The sequence below is a fragment of the Ptiloglossa arizonensis genome, chromosome 8, assembly GCF_051014685.1.
Source record: "Ptiloglossa arizonensis isolate GNS036 chromosome 8, iyPtiAriz1_principal, whole genome shotgun sequence".
Taxonomy (NCBI): Eukaryota; Metazoa; Arthropoda; class Insecta; order Hymenoptera; family Colletidae; genus Ptiloglossa; species Ptiloglossa arizonensis.
Window position 1 is genome coordinate 24,142,501 of NC_135055.1, and position 14,668 is coordinate 24,157,168.

At 29.9% G+C, this 14,668-nt stretch overlaps 4 protein-coding genes across 7 annotated transcripts in view; 3 read left to right on the forward strand and 1 right to left on the reverse strand.

The window, feature by feature from the left end:
* Ilers (Isoleucyl-tRNA synthetase) overlaps window positions 1-4,679 on the forward strand; it is a 4,801-nt gene extending 122 nt beyond the window's left edge. Inside the window, exon 1 of the mRNA XM_076317496.1 lies at window positions 1-4,679. This exon is cut by the window's left edge and continues 122 nt beyond it. Within this exon, the coding sequence (XP_076173611.1) occupies window positions 44-3,790 (3,747 nt within the window). The 5' untranslated portion in view covers window positions 1-43 and the 3' untranslated portion in view covers window positions 3,791-4,679.
* On the reverse strand, window positions 4,222-8,047 carry LOC143149821 (transmembrane and ubiquitin-like domain-containing protein 1). 4 transcript variants are annotated; one of them, XM_076317499.1, is made up of 5 exons: window positions 7,026-7,156; window positions 6,689-6,842; window positions 6,144-6,464; window positions 5,761-6,067; window positions 4,222-5,681 (listed from the first exon to the last, which is right to left on the reverse strand). In XM_076317499.1, exons 3-5 carry the CDS (start codon window positions 6,442-6,444, stop codon window positions 5,210-5,212), a joined length of 1,080 nt encoding a protein of 359 aa, XP_076173614.1. In that variant the 5' UTR covers window positions 6,445-6,464; window positions 6,689-6,842; window positions 7,026-7,156; the 3' UTR covers window positions 4,222-5,209. The 4 variants fall into 4 exon arrangements, with proteins under 4 accessions (XP_076173614.1, XP_076173617.1, XP_076173613.1 ...); XM_076317502.1 differs by lacking the exons at window positions 6,689-6,842; window positions 7,026-7,156 and adding an exon at window positions 7,909-8,047; XM_076317498.1 differs by lacking the exon at window positions 6,689-6,842 and having other exon boundaries at window positions 7,026-7,165.
* Window positions 7,914-12,039, forward strand: Alix (programmed cell death 6-interacting protein-like protein AliX). Its single transcript, XM_076317497.1, has 15 exons — window positions 7,914-8,136; window positions 8,445-8,560; window positions 8,764-8,891; window positions 8,982-9,260; window positions 9,341-9,442; window positions 9,554-9,776; window positions 9,858-9,981; window positions 10,052-10,229; window positions 10,293-10,454; window positions 10,535-10,678; window positions 10,757-10,972; window positions 11,045-11,194; window positions 11,270-11,411; window positions 11,480-11,668; window positions 11,751-12,039. Exons 1-15 carry the CDS (start codon window positions 7,931-7,933, stop codon window positions 11,849-11,851), a joined length of 2,460 nt encoding a protein of 819 aa, XP_076173612.1. The 5' UTR covers window positions 7,914-7,930; the 3' UTR covers window positions 11,852-12,039.
* A 595-nt stretch (window positions 12,040-12,634) lies between these two features.
* Window positions 12,635-14,631, forward strand: LOC143150020 (alpha-2-macroglobulin receptor-associated protein). The gene is made up of 7 exons (XM_076318003.1): window positions 12,635-12,888; window positions 12,966-13,107; window positions 13,260-13,430; window positions 13,501-13,611; window positions 13,690-13,801; window positions 14,077-14,233; window positions 14,340-14,631. The coding sequence occupies exons 1-7, from the start codon at window positions 12,706-12,708 to the stop codon at window positions 14,541-14,543; spliced, it is 1,080 nt and encodes a 359-aa protein (XP_076174118.1). The 5' UTR covers window positions 12,635-12,705; the 3' UTR covers window positions 14,544-14,631.
* Window positions 14,632-14,668: the final 37 nt, after the last annotated feature.

Consider the following 14,668-nt stretch of genomic DNA (forward strand, 5'->3'; position numbering starts at 1 on the left):
ACCGGTGCCGAATAGTCGCGAAGTAGTTGAGGTTTCTTTAAAAATGAAAGAAAAACTTCCAGAGACGATCAATTTCCCCGGGGAAGAGGAAATCATATTGGAGTTGTGGAAAAAGCTCAATACTTTTCAAAATTGCTTGAAACGGTCAAAAGGAAAACCGAAATATACATTTTACGATGGTCCACCTTTTGCTACTGGATTACCTCATTACGGACACATACTTGCAGGCACGATTAAGGATATTGTAACACGATATGCTCATCAATCTGGTTTTCATGTGGAAAGAAAATTTGGTTGGGACACCCATGGCATACCTGTCGAGTTTGAAATAGATAAAACTTTGGACATAAAAGGTCCTGATGACGTCGCTAAAATGGGAATAGAAAATTATAATAAAGAATGTAGAAATATTGTAATGCGGTATGCAACTGAATGGGAAATAATCGTGAGTAGAACTGGCAGATGGATAGATTTTAAGAATGATTATAAAACATTCTACCCCTGGTATATGGAATCTGTCTGGTGGATTTTCAAGGAGCTTTATAATAAAGGTCTAGTGTACCAGGGTGTTAAAGTAATGCCTTTTTCTACTGGCTGTAACACACCATTGTCTAATTTTGAATCGGGACAAAATTACAAAGACGTTCTCGACCCCTCTATAGTTGTATCTTTTCCTTTAGTAGATGAGCCAGGTATTTCTATTCTTGCTTGGACTACCACACCTTGGACTTTACCTAGCAACTTGGCACTTTGTTGTAATCCTAATTTTGAATATGTAGAAGTTAAAGATAATTCTTCTGGTAATATTTATATTATATTGGAATCAAATTTAGGACTTGTATATAAATCTTCAGATGTATATACTATACAAAATAAAAGAAAAGGATCTGATTTAAAAGGAAAGATATACGAACCTCCATTTCCATATTTTCAAAATTTAAGAGAAAAAGGTGCCTTTGTAGTATTAAATGATACATATGTTACTGCAGAGACTGGTACAGGTATAGTTCATCAAGCTCCTTACTTTGGTGAGGATGATTATCGATGTTGTTTAAAAGCTGGTATTATAACAAAAGATCAAGAAATTGTATGTCCTATCAATAGCCTTGGATGTTTTGTAGAACCAGTCAGTGATTTTGTTGGAATATATGTAAAAGATGCTGACAAAGAAATAATCAAATATCTTCAAGCAAATAAACGATTAGTTCATAATAGTACCACTAAACACAGTTATCCATATTGTTGGCGATCCGATACTCCATTAATATATAAAGCCATTCCTTCATGGTTCTTGAAAGTAGAAGCTATAAAGGATGAACTTATAGCAGCCAATAGTAATACTTATTGGATACCGGATTCTGTCAAAGAAAAACGATTTGGTAATTGGTTAAAAGATGCACGTGATTGGGCCATTAGCAGAAATCGTTATTGGGGCAATCCAATTCCTTTGTGGGTCTCGGAAGATGGACAAGAAGTTGTATGCATAGGAAGTATTGCAGAATTAGAAAAATTAACCAACACAAAAGTGACAGACATTCATAGGGAATCTATAGATCACTTAACTATACCCTCAAATAGAGTGGGATATCCACCTTTACAACGTATACCTGAAGTTTTTGATTGCTGGTTTGAGTCTGGTTCTATGCCATATGCACAAATGCACTACCCTTTTGAACATAGAAAAGAGTTTGAAGAAAGTTTTCCAGCTGATTTTATTGGGGAAGGTATTGATCAAACTCGTGGATGGTTTTATACTCTTTTAGTTATATCAACTGCACTTTTTGGAAAAGCTCCATTCAAAAATCTTATTGCTAATGGTTTAATTTTAGCATCTGATGGACAAAAAATGTCAAAACGCAAACAAAATTATCCAGACCCTATAGACATTGTTAATAAGTATGGAGCAGATGCTCTACGTTTGTACTTAATTAATTCTCCTGTTGTAAGAGCTGAAAATCTACGATTTAAGGAAGAAGGAGTTAGAGATGTTATAAAAGATGTATTTTTACCATGGTACAATGCATTTAGATTCTTAATACAAAATATTGAGCGATTTGAAAGAGAAGAAAAAATTACTTTTGAATATGATGAGGCTAAAAATGTACATTCTAATAATATAATGGATAGATGGATTTTATCCTTTACGCAAACATTATTGCAGTTTGTTAAACAAGAAATGCAATCTTACAAATTATACACGGTAGTGCCTCATTTGGTGAAATATATAGATAATCTTACTAATTGGTATGTGCGAATGAACAGAAAGCGCATAAAAGGTGATGGTGGTGTAACTGATTGTCAACAAGCATTAAATACTTTATTTTCTGTTCTCTATGCCATGGTACGTATAAATGCACCTTTTATACCATTCTTAACAGAATTTATGTACCAACGTTTGGTGAAAGTACTTCCACCATCAAAAACTAATATGGATAGTGTTCACTATCAAATGATACCAGAATCTTGTATAGAATTAATCGATGAAAATATTGAAAAAGCAGTATCATATATGCAAATTGTCGTTGAGTTAGGACGTATTTTAAGAGATAGGAAAACAATTCCTGTGAAATATCCATTGCCTGAAGTTGTGGTAATTCACCAGGATGCTGAAGTATTGGAAGAAATAGTCTCTTTGAAGTCTTATATTCTTGAAGAACTTAATTTAAAGGAACTAACAATTACTACAGACAAACAAAAGTATGGTGTTACACTGAGAGCAGAACCGAATCACAAAATACTTGGAGCACGCCTTAAGGGAGAATTCAAATCCATTACTCAAGCTATTAAAACACTTTCTGATGAACAATTACAAACATTTGTTACAACAAAAGAAATTATTGTACAGGGTCATAAATTGGAAGAGCAAGATTTACGTTTGATGTTTAGTTTCACTGGTTCAGCTGCTGAACAACTATCTAAGCAATATGAAGCCCATAGTGAAGGAAATATTTTAATTCTGTTGGATGTTACTCCTGACGAAAGTATGCATAATGAAGGAGTAGCAAGGGAAATAATTAATAGAGTTCAAAAATTGCGAAAGAAAGCTCAATTGGTACCCTCAGATGAAGCGATTGTATATTATAAAATACAAGACAAAGGTAGTAATTTGGCAAAAGTGATTGTTAGTCACAAAGATTTTATTGAAAATGCAACTAAAACACCACAAGAAGATATATTTAAAATTCCTAGTAATGCAAGTATAATTATTGAAGAAAAGCAAAATATCAAAGGAGTGGACATAGAACTTATTTTAGCAAAAACTGAGCTTCAAGTGCAAAATAATAAAACGAATATGGAAACTTTATTAAAATATGTAAATGTTAAACTTATAGATATAAAACCAAGATTTGGTGCAACTAATTGCTTAGGAACTGTTTTATTAGAAACTCCAAAGTCATTAGTTCCAATTTCATACGAACAATTAAAAGGTGAAATTGAATTAATATTTGGTATTCATGGTTGTCTGTATGATTTGTATATTAATAATAAGCTGATGTTGGAATTAACTAACATTTCATTGTTGCATAAACAAACTATAGAAATAAAAAAGGTTAATTCACCTGCAATTCAATCAATTACAGCAATAGAATATCCAGTTTGTAAATTTGTTAATGTCAACAGTGCTACAGAAAAAGGTACTATTCTGTTAGAAAATCCAAAAGGCAACTTTAATTTAGATCATTCAATGTTAAAACAACGATTATGTCTTTTCTTTGATAAAGTAAACATGTCTGAACCTTTACCTCCAATGTTAAGTCAATTACATGGAAAGACTTTGCAATTAAGTTAATTTTAATTTAAAAAGTGAGTTTCTCATTCATTATTTATTTACCTTTTATTCATGTACATCCTTCCAAAATATTTTTTAGATTTAAATGGTTCTATTGAAATCCGAATAAAGATCGTGCGAAATACACTACAAACCATGCACTGCGTTTGAATATAAATTTCAGTTTGCTAACTTTGTCTAAGAAGTAATTATTTATTTTAGCATAAAAGACTATATGTCGTTATTTGTGTTTTTTGCAAAAGAGCAATATATAGCTGTAATTGTTTTGTACGATTAAAAAATAATAAATGACTATAAATTATACAATGTTTAAATACATTTTTATACCATTAAATTCGTATTCCAATTTCGTTAAATTTAGACGAAACATAAACTTTTATTTACATTAACTTAAGTCACAGACTAGAAAATATTACTAATGCAAGAAAACATCGAATAAATAGACATTTATTCACATTTAGTAAAACAATTGTAATGATATTTTGTAATTACAGTTTTCTACAAACTACTATAGTACAGTGAATTATAGAGGTAATTACGAATCACTGTCTTTACTGACATCCTTTGTCAGAGATAACAATGAAATTTCTTTTTCTGGAAGTAATATGAAGTGTATCTTGTAGCAAGTTACAATTGTGATTGTTTTAATACATTGCGAATTATGTACACATACATCCTCGATGATTTTAGTTATTTTTCTGGAACAATGAATATAATGGTGCTATGGTGCTAGAAAACAAATTATCTCCATATGTAACTTTCATTTGAGAATTGTAAATTTTAAAAAGTTTACAAGAATATAATTTTTTACATGGAAATTAAACATACTTTGTCCCAAAGCGAACTGCAACCTATAATCATATATAGCTTATCCAGATTTAAGTTACAAGTGCATGATGTAACTTTCAAATCCAATAAAAGAATTACAAACGTGTAAATATATAACAAATGCTCGCTTGAAAGTAATATAATACAGCACCATTGTAACCATAGTATTACTATAATAATTATAGTATTTATTATAACTAATTCAACAATTGAATAATATTTATCAAAGATTAATTTCATAAATATATCTAAATGAACAAATGTTGACTAGTTACTAAAGAATTGATTTCTTGATATAAATTTAACGTCACAATATACATACTTCCTTTTCTGATCATAATATTATGCTAACCCAAGAAACATCATTTTCAAATATATAAATTAATTTTGAACTTAATGCATACAAATTTATTACAACTGAAATGCATCAATACCTAAATACGAATTAATTTAAACCATTGGTCAAAATCGCAATATTGCCCATTATGATCTTTTTAATGTCAGGAACAAGTGTGTTCAAATGATATCAATGTAACAAAATCATGTTTAAAATAATATCTTAAAGTGTTTTTCGGTAAATCTAGTTCAAATTTACTCGATATTTCTGATGTCTTGGTCAGGGAAGAAGTGACTGAATAACGAAACAGTGAAAATTACAGTGATCGCGTACAATGATAGTGTAATAGTTGCAGTAAAAAGTTGAGCGCAATGGTACAAAGCATACCAAGCAAAACCTATCATAATAGTCAAAATGCTGAATAAGAATCTACTCAAATCCCACTCGTTATGTACTGAACTAATTTCTCTAGCAGTAGGTATATCTGCTAACGTTGCAGACATATCTGAAAGTGACTGAGGAATAAAATAAATTGTCGACGAATTATCTAATGTCGAGGTCTGAGGTGGGACAGGGCTTGGTCGAGGCTGATGTATCAAACAATGAACTATACAGTTGTTATATAAACCGCATCGCTCCAGTGTTTGGCTATCAGGTTGCAATACACAACCTTTAAAAACTAAGCGCACCAATTTTTGTGCCTCAAGTTCAATTTGAAAATGCCTTCTGCAAAAATATAAAGGTCTATTAAGTATTGTACTTTTCATAAACTTTTAAACAATCTACAATATGAAATAGCAGTAACCTTTTAAAGTCTCCAAGCTGCTCTTTAAGGCTACCGGTTACCACTTTCTGATCGTCATTTATAAACTTCAGTTTTATGCTTATTTCATTAGCATCATTTGTCGAAAGATTTTCAGGTTGGTGTTCTACAGTATCAGTACATGCTGATGTTGATATACTTGTTTCCTCAGTGGCATCTATTTTGGTTTGTCTTTGCAATAAAGGTGTACTATCATTATTAAATGAGTCCATAGCTTCAATAAGTACTTCTTCTGTAGCGGTTGCTTCAGACATTCTACGTGTTTCTGGAGAAATTCCTCCATTTGTGTCTATTATAACAGACAATTAATAATTCTGACATTATTATTATTTTTATAGAAGTATTTTTTAAATAGGACATATCACCTGCAACAGATGGTTCTGGACAACTTTGTAAATTATCGCTATTATCTTCAGCAATTGGTTCTACAGATTCTTCCTCTGATATCTCCAAATTTGGAGCCCTATTAACAATACTTGCATTCTGATGATTAGATCGCAATTCAGCAATGCGTATGCGTGTTCGATGTTGCAGTATAAGTACTGTGCGTATTAATGGTTGATCTACAATACTGGTGGAACACCAGGCAAGCCAGCCTACTAAGAGGACAACCACAATAATAAAAAAATTTGTGACTTCATCTCCAACACCCTCGATAAGAGTCATTTCTATAATTTGGGATTAACCTGTGTAAATAAGATGAATATACATAAATAATAAAACAATGTTAATATCATTGCAAGAGATATGAGGAACAATTGTTCACATATGTTTGACAGTAATAAATAATTCATTAGGCATATTTGCATTTGTTACACATCAATTATAATTATAAATAATGAATAATATATATTAAAAATAGTTAATTCTTTGTTAATTAAAGGAATGTACGAAATAATGATACAATTACTTTTTTCTAAAGTTTTCTAAAATTGATCGTTTATAAACAAAAACAGAAAATCCTGATCTCGTATTAACGATTCCAAGGTGAAATCCACAATGTTTTTGCCACACCACAGTTCAGGAGTAAACTTTCAAAATAAGATGAATAGGACCCTATGTAACTGGAATATATTTGTATTACTTTTTCAGTATTTTCCAATGTGGCAAGCGAATGTTATTTACAGATATCACAGAAATCCCTATGGAGCTAATAATTCCGTATATTTTCCGATATATTGTAAAGTAAAATTCACACTGCCACAATTCTTCTTACTTTCTTCTTAATTGTGTATCACTATCCTCACCTCAATTTGTACAAATTGCAACAGAACGAAATTAAAGCTGCATCAAAAACACTTATAAAAATCTCATCTACAAATATCTAGAGATGACGCAGATAGTTTGTGACAGCAGCGACGTATGTGCACTACTTCATAATTAATGAAAACATGTATCCGTACATAAAGTCTTGTTTTCTTTTAATGATTTTAAAGGAAACTATTCACATCGCGATTTATTTATTCAAAACACACTTTACGTTCGCATTGGACGAAATAAATTATTTTCAAAAAAATTACAATATTATTTTTTGAATCTTTTTATACGAAGACTTTAATATTTATGTAACGTGTATCATAAATATTAAACAAAATAATTACATCTCGTTTGCATTTTTATTTTAAATCGAAATATAATTCTTTTTACAAAATCAAAATAAAAATGCACTGTTGTATAAAAAAGAATTAAATGTACCCAAAAATACTTTAAACATTGGAATCAGATGTAACGATTAATTCACTTTTAAAAATTAATATCAAAATATATTATATCTAAAATTTACATATATATTACGTTCTCTCTTAAGTATATAAAGATTTTATAAGTAAAACTCTTTTATAGAGATGAATAAAGTATATCATTCAAATAGTAAATAGTAAATAGTTTATATTTTATGCTAAATCGTTGTTATATATATAAGATTGAAATAAAATACTATTTTATTTAGGTTTATTTGTTTGATGTCTACTATTTAAAATAGTAATTTAAATCTTTGTATTTAAAATTTCATCTAGCTTAGAAATTTTAACACATTATGTACATGTAAATTTACATTGAGATATAGAATGTCTTAATATCGCATCATGAAATACAGCCAATAAAAGTGATCTAACGTATTTAGATACTTACTTCCATTTGCTCATACGTTAAAATGGCTGAGTTAATTCCGGTACCGTTGAAGAAACCATCTGACGTAGATGTCATTAAACCACTTACGAACGTTATTAAATCAACATATAACGGTGCTGGCAATCAAAAGGATTATACAGAATCGATCAGTGAGTTTAGTAAATTAAGAAACAACGCTTTGTGGAGAGCTTTCGAGAAATATGAAAGTTCGTTGGAGGTTATATACAGGTATGAGTCATCTTTAATTAAATATTGTTTCGATTGTAATTACAGTATTTCGTTAAAAATTATCTTTAGAAAATATCTAATGTATATCATTATAATGGAAAGAAATAGCTAAAATTGCTCAAAGTGTTCTGGATTCACACTGCTGGCGTGGTTTTTGGTATGAGTTGATTAGAACATTATCACGAGTTAATTATAATGTTACTGATATTTGTAAATGGTATAATATACTCGAATGTGTGTGCAGTCAGTACTGTATTAGTGTAGTCAGTAGAGTATTAGAAATAAAAACATATATTTTTCTTTTTCAGTTATTATGATCAGTTGTCTGCACTGGAAAGTAAGATTTCTGCTCATGAATTACAAATTCCATTTAAGTGGAAAGATGCATTTGACCGTACCATATTTGGTGGAAAACTTAGTTTAAGTAAGATTTTTAATATATGTACCATAATTTTCAATTTATAATATTTTTATAAAATAGCAAAGATTAATTTTATTTGAACTTTGACTTAATGACAAATGTGTAACAGATAAGATAAAGTCATTATCAATTACATTGGTATTTTTTATTTAATCATTAATGGTATATAAAAATATTATAATCATAATGTTATTTGACATTGTTAGCAATTAGCACATTGGCATATGAAAAAGTATGCGTATTATTCAATATTGCTGCTTTGCAAAGTTCAATAGCAGCAACTCAATCATTGGAGAGCGATGAAGGATTGAAGTTGGCAGCAAAATTGTTTCAAGTTTGTATATCAGTTACAGCAACTATATATAATAATTAATTTGAAAAATTTTAAATATTTATGCATATTAAACTAGTGTATAAATTGTAGCAATCTGCTGGTATTTTTAATTATCTAAAAGGAAATGTTATGATAGCCATTCAACAAGAACCAACACCTGATATTAGTCCAGAAACATTAGGTGCATTATCATCATTAATGCTTGCTCAAGCTCAGGAAATATTTGTATATAAAGCAATTCATGATGCCATGAAAGATGGAATTGTTGCTAAATTAGCTGCACAAGCAGAGGAATTATATGCAGATGCATTAAAGTTGTTTCAGAAAGAGATTTTCAGAGCATTTTGGGACAAAGAATGGATTCCATTGGTGTGTGTATAAAATTTTATTTACTTACAATATTTATGTAAGTCAGATACTGAGTAATTATTTTCAATACGCTAATACAGATAACAGGAAAACAAGCTGGGTATCGGGCAATGGCTGAATTTTATCAGTCATTGGTCTGTAAAAATAATAAATCAATCGGAGAAGAAATTGCTAGATTAGAGGTAGTATTATTTACTGTAAATAAAGTGATCAATACTGCATTAAGCTGTAAATTAGAAATATTGCAATTATATTTTTATATACAAAATAATAACTAAGATACATGTTCTCAGCATGCTGTGGAACTATTCAAAGTGGCGCAACAACGCTCAAATAAACCTAATTTGTTCCAAGAATATGCTAACAGAGCTCAAAGGAATCTTACAGAAGCGAAGAAAGATAACGATTTTATCTATCATGAAAGAATACCAGATGTAAAGTCTTTAGAGCCTGTGAAGAGAGCTAATGTTGCAAAATTGTTACCGCTACCTGAAATTTTCAGCTTGAATTTTAAAGGTTTATTATATGTGATAATGTAGCTGGTTAAATACTTTTTTTTTTATGTACAATTGTTTTCTATAAATTTTGCGTCTTTAGATCTTTTTGCTGATTTATTGCCTGTTAGTGTTCATCATGCACTGTCATCGTACGAGGTTCGTCGCAATGAATTGGTTAATTCAGAAATTTCAAAACTACGTGAAATGACACAAGTTCTAAATAGGTATAGTAATTAATCAAATATTTCTATAAATACATCATACCTGTCTAATTTTCAATAAATATATTTTTAGTATTTTAGCAAGTTTAAACTTACCGGCAGCTATTGAAGATACAAGTGGAACTGAGTTACCTCAATCTTTATTGGAAAAAGCTCAGTACGTGAAAGAGGCAGGTGGAATAAGTGCTTTAGATAATGCTATGAAAGAATTGCCAGATCTCTTACAACGAAATAAGGAACTTTTGGATGAGGTAATAAATTTATTATAGTTATTTGTTTTATTATGTACGAGATATTATTCTTTTTTTTGTCAGTGTGAGCGAATGCTTCAAGAAGAACGCGAATCTGACGATCAGTTAAGGGAACAATTTAAGGAGCGCTGGACAAGAATACCCAGTACTCGCTTGGCAGAACAGTTTACGATTAATTTACGAAAATATCGTGAAATTATTAACAATGCTGTAATAGCTGATAAGGTAAGTATAAGGACGATAAGAAAATAATTTTGAATTAGTACGTATATAAAATATTTTAGAACAAATACTATATTCTGTAGACCATACGTGGAAACTATGAAAATCATAGGAATGGTATAGAAATTTTAAGTTCAAACGATGATGATTTGATTAATGCAGTACCAACTGGATCAGCACTTCAAGAAAGTCATACCGTGGTACAACTTAGGAAGCTAATGGACGATGTGAGGATTTTATATAAATTTCTCTATATTAACGATATTTGAATTTTTTTACATCACGACATTCATTTTCCTTTTAAGGTTGAAACATTAAAAGCAGAACGTGATGTTATAGAAAGTGAAATAAAATCTGCTACTACCGATATGAAAGCAACATTTTTGTCGGCGCTTACTAAAGATGGTGCCATTGATGAGCCAAATTTATCTGTGGAAAATATAGGGAAAACGTATGGACCGTTGCAAAAGCAAATAAGAGACAGTGTTTCTCGACAAGAACAACTAATTACAGAAATTCAAGTACACATGAATTTTCTCTTCAATATACGGTTAGAATACTTTCAATAATACTGATATAAAAAATAATTGCAGAGATGTCACACCGAATTTACGAATGAACAATCGGGTAGTGGTAGTTCAAGAGAGGCAATGTTATGTAAATTAGCAGCTGCTTACGATGCATTTAAAGAATTGAAAAATAATTTGAACGAAGGTACTAAATTTTACAATGATTTAACACAGGTAAGATATTGATTATAATGTCTCTATTGATTATATATAATGTCATTGATTCTGCAAGTAATTTCCTTCTTGCAGTTGCTAGTGATCTTCCAAAACAAAATATCAGATTTCTGTTTTGCTCGAAAAACCGAAAAAGAGGAACTATTAAAAGATTTAACAACAAATTTAAGTCATAGTGGTCCAGCTACAACTCCCAACATTCCAGCTCATCATAGCGGTACAAATTGTATTTCACAATGAATCTATTTTTCGTATACTAAATTTTGAAGGCCTTAATATACTTAGGAGCACCTGGACAAAATCAATCTGGAACAGAACAAAGTGGATCATCACAATTACCTTACCCTACACATTTCCAAGGTGGAATGCCTGTACCGTACGGAGTTGGACCCAATACACCATATCCTGCATACATGCCTCCGCCTATGCCTGCGACGTATAATCCATATGCAACAATGCCTTATTCTGCACAAAGTAATTTAAATAACTATGAATTCTTATTCAAAATCTACATAATGTTGTAGAATGTGCATTATTTTCATTGTTTTATTTTCAGGGGGTTATAATCCATTTCAAACCATGCCTCTGGCTCCTTACAGTGGATATGCAACTCTGTCGCGCAATCATCCTCCTCCACAAGGACACAATCCATTCTAAAAAATATAGCATATTTTATGCATACTGTGATTACAAAAATGTAGCTATGTGTATTTATGAAATTGGGAAAGAAAAGCTTATATGCAATAATGTTGCAAAATAGATTTCAAAAGCATTTTTGTTCAGTATCAAATAAAAAATAACATTGAAAAATAAATTTGGAGAACTAATACTCCATAATTATTGTATTTCATGCAGTTAAATTTTAATGTATGAAACATTAATTATGCATATTGAGCTTTAAATAATGCTTTAAAAACAAAAGATTTAAACACACAATATTATTGCAATATATAAATATACTTTATAACATAGTTTACGGTAGTTGATTACTATACGTTAACAAATTGCAATCACTTTATTCTTACGCATATTAGCCTTTTCTGTATTTTTTATGTATACAGTTTTATATATCAAATTCTGTTAACGTACAACTTTTGTTCATAATTGCGCTTTTATTTGAATTATGTATTAAATTATTTTTTTTTTTTTTTGTAATAAATTGAAATGTTTTGAACAATATTGAAATTCATATATGAAATAAATATGTAAACATAATATTTGTATAAATGATTCGGTAGGGAGCTTAAATATTATTAATTATTATTACTATTAACCTTAATAAATGTTTACCAATATTTTGCATATTTTATTTGAATAACGCACAATACGTATTTAATAAATAATAAGTAATTGTTTTTAGATTGATAACCTAGTATAAAGCTTAAGTAACGCCATCTAGTGTATTAGCCGTGTGACAACTGAAAACTTATTGAAAAAGAAAACTAGGTAGATATTTACGTTAGGGGTGCTGTATACTCATCTATTTTCCTTAAAGAATTTTAGAAGAAATAATGGCATTTTTAGTTACTACTTGTTTGTCATTTAGCTTATGCATTTTATTATTTCATACAGGTATTGCTCTTAATAAATATTCCTTCGAAGCAAATGAACCAAAATATATGCCCACTCTTCGTGAGTTGGACAAACCATTTCGTATGGCAAAATTAAACGTACTTTGGGTTAAAGCAAAAAATGTGAGTATTAATATATTACAAAGTACATATATTTATATGTGTTTCAAGAAAATATTTAAAATGTAATTTTCTGATAGCGTTTGACTGATATAAAGCTACAGTCAATATTCAGCGATTTAAAGATTCACGATAAGGAAGAAGTTGCGTATAAGCATTTTAAATCCAATGGGACAGATCTAAATGGTGAAGAAGAGGCACGTTTGCGAAAGAAGCTTATTGGTAATTTAACAGAAACATTAATTATTATTATTTATTATTTTGAATGAGGTCAGAAATTTATGTAATTCAAGGTCATTTCCTTTGTAATAATAATATAACCATTATAGAACCTTGTATTTTTTTCAATTAAAGAATTTTTCCTTTATTTGAAGGGATTATGAGCACATACGGATTATTGGAACACTTTTACGACACAGAGGATCCAAAATTACTTAAGAAACATAAAGCATTAAATGATGGTAGTAACTATGTTGCTAGTGATATGTTTAAAGATAAGAGATTGAACAAGTTGTGGGCTAAAGCTGAATACGCAGGCTTTACACGTGAGTATCTTATGTATAGTTTTAATCCACAAACCTTGATTACAAATGTCTAAACATTTTTATTCAACAGATGAAGAACTACAAACTTTAAAAGAAGAGTTCCAGCATCATCAGGATAAAGTGGACGAATACATGAATCTTTTGAAAGATGTAGAAATGGGAGATACAGAAGTACATGAAAGTTAGTGATACAAATAATAAATTATAAATTATAACAGGAATATTGTAAAATGAATTTCACATTTAACATGTATTATAGATAGTTTATATCATAAGCCAGAAAGTTGGAACATGATAGAAGAAAAAGAGGAAAGCTCTAATGATGTTCTTGGGAAAAAATTAGATTATTTAGGAAAGGCAAAATTACTTCGGTATGTACATATGTCTTTACTGTTACAGCATTTCTACATAAATAACATTAGTATTTATGCGTTTTTGTGAATATTGTGATATAATTATATCCTGTTAACTGATGGCAATTACCAAGGAGATATAATGTAGACACTGTTTAGCTCATAGATTTTTATATATCCATGTAAATATGTATTTCTGGCTTCAACGTTGGTTCTTTCTTAGTAGTTGTCATAGCTTGTAGGTTCTTTTAGTTTGTTCCACCATTTAACGAGTGGCAAATATGTCATTTTAGAGAAAGGCACTTGGAACTCAGAAATGGGTATGATCGATTGGATAAATTAACTGCTACAGGTCCAAATCATAAAGAATTTGTAGAACCAAAAGTGCAAGGATTGTGGCAAATTGTATTAGAAGGATCATTTTCTCCAAAAGAACGTGCATCTCTGAAGGTAATAATATATACAATTATTTTATGTAGCTTCTATGCGCATGTGTGTGCACTAAGTAGAATTATTTTTCTTCAATATGTCATTGATGTTTTATTTTGATGTTTAGGAGGAACTTCAACATTACGAAGGAAGACTACTCAAGTTACGTCATTTACATACAGCAGCTGCTTTAGAAGCTGTACGTCAGGGGAAATCTTATGATTCAGATGATTTTACCATGCAACAACATATAAAAAAGCATGCTAGAACAGTAGAAAAGCTTCATATGGATCTTGAAGCAAAAATTGTGCAAAGTCACTCTGAACTTTAACATTTTGTGCTCTTTTTTAAACTAATTATAATGAGAAAGCTATGTTAAAAAAATATTTCTAATAAAAGTAGATTTGAAATAAATCTAACTTCATTTGTAGTATTATTGTATATGAAATGATTGTA